General features: G+C 53.7%; 1 protein-coding gene across 1 annotated transcript; it reads left to right on the forward strand.

Annotated features, from left to right (window-relative positions):
• The first annotated feature begins 574 nt into the window (after positions 1 to 574).
• On the forward strand, positions 575 to 1,614 carry LOC125522978. The gene has a single exon (XM_048688023.1). The coding sequence runs from the start codon at positions 634 to 636 to the stop codon at positions 1,336 to 1,338; it is 705 nt and encodes a 234-aa protein (XP_048543980.1). The 5' UTR covers positions 575 to 633; the 3' UTR covers positions 1,339 to 1,614.
• Positions 1,615 to 2,028: the final 414 nt, after the last annotated feature.

Consider the following 2,028-nt stretch of genomic DNA (forward strand, 5'->3'; position numbering starts at 1 on the left):
CCGTCTAGCCACCGAAATAACATTTGGCACCAGCATGCACGTGATGCGCTATCCTAAAGAACGTTTTTTCCAGTGTGGAACCCTCTCTCATGACATTAAAATGCCGCACTAATGACGCTATATCGATCCACAAAATTCTCGTCGAGTTATCTCTAACATCAAAAGTCGTTTCTCTTTTTGCGTCCGTCCAAGCGCTTCTCGTCGAGTTATCTCTAACATCAAAAGCCGTTTCTTTTTTGCGTCCGTCCAAGCACCGAAAGAACACTTCCTGGATTGACATCCACGTGTGGCACCATCCACTCGATGTTTGTAGAAATCGAAACTTTCTATAAAAAAAGAGCAATAACCATTTAAATATTTGCATATTTATTTTGCACACCGTCTATGGAGTAAATAGACATGAACAAAGTCATGCATAGTGTAATGGAAGATGGGAACTGCAATGCTTATGATAAAACCCTCTCTTTTTTCAGCCAAAAGAAATACACACACAAAAAAACTGGCCTTCGGCTGTCCGCTTCTCCTCCCACCTTTAAATAACCAGCAGCCCCACTCTTCCCTTCCCCAACCCCGCCTCCTCCACCAAAACGCCAAAACCCAAACCCCACTCGGCGAAGGAGAAGAAGCGGCGCAATGCTGGAGGTGGCGGCGATCCCTGAGCTGTGGAGCACCGTGCACGGGTGGTTCACCCCATGGGTGCTGTTCATCGTGCTCAACCTCGTCGTCCTCACCATCTTCGTCACCTCCATGGCCACGGCCCCGGCGGAGGGCGGAGAAGGGACTGCGCCCGGTGCTGACGGCGAGAGGAGGAACCTGGCCGTCCGGCACCGGTCGCCCAACCTGCCTCGCTTCACCGCCCCCGCCTCTGAGGCCCCGGCGACCGGAGTACTGGATCTGGGGCAGCCCGACGATCAGCCGCCGGCGCTCGAGATGGAGCCGGAGAATCCGGGTGAGCGCGAGCACGCGCGCATGGAGAGGAGCATGTCTGAGGCGGCCGTCGAGGCCGAGCTGCCGCGGCGGCCGGCGAGGCTGCGCAAGTCGGCGAGCGACAAGTCGGCGTTCGCGCACGTCGTGGCCAAGAAGGACATCGAGGTGGTGGAGGTGCGCAGGCCGGCGACGACGAGGGACGCGGAGCGCGGCCGCCCCCTGGTGGCGAAAGCGGAGGAGCCGGCGTCGGAGGAGGAGATCCAGGAGGCCGGCAGCGAGGTGGACGCCCGCGCGGACGAGTTCATCAACAAGTTCCACCACCAGCTGAAGCAGCAGCGCATCGACTCCTTCAGGCGCTCCCGGAATGCGCTCCACCGCCGCCAGGCGTCCGTGGTGCCAGAGGCGCGCTAGGCTGGCGTCTCCCGCAGCCGCGGGTGCTCCACAGAGCTGCTTCCCGCGCTAGTAGCCCAGTCGATGAATAATAAATAACCAAACAAAATCTGGCTTCCGAATCTTTGCTAAGAAATGACATGGTGGCGAGCCAGCTCTCAAGCGTTAAACCAACCAATGTTGTGTGTGCCGTTCGGCCATGCGATGCGCCGGGGAATCTGATATATGTTTAATGCTGATGAGGGTTCTTCTGCACCTTTCTGTCACAGTGTCACCTTTTGTTCTGCACATTCCTCCTAACAAAAACAGTTCTTCTTTCCCGTTCGGCTATTCTGTTCTGCACATTGATCTCGTGCGGGTTTGTATGTGCTCAGGTTCCTTTTGTTTCCGAGGCGTCATGTGGTGTGAAGACAGCACGCCGCAAAGTAAGCACATGCAGCAATCATTTGCCACTGTTTCAGTCATTTGCTCATAAATGCATTGCAGAGCATGGTTACAGGGGTAGGTAGTTCAGTGCTAATTCAGTTCACTATATCATTGATGGCGTGCCCATCTATAAAAAACTTTATAAATGTTGATGGTACGAATACAAGACAAATTGAGTTGGCGTGTAACTGCATAAATGGACACTGCATATCAATATAGACTGAACATATTTGATCAAAATTCTAGTCTTGGTCAAAGTTGGCGTGTAACTGCATAAATGGACAC

Source organism: Triticum urartu, chromosome 7, assembly GCF_003073215.2.
Source record: "Triticum urartu cultivar G1812 chromosome 7, Tu2.1, whole genome shotgun sequence".
NCBI classification, from domain to species: domain Eukaryota; kingdom Viridiplantae; phylum Streptophyta; class Magnoliopsida; order Poales; family Poaceae; genus Triticum; species Triticum urartu.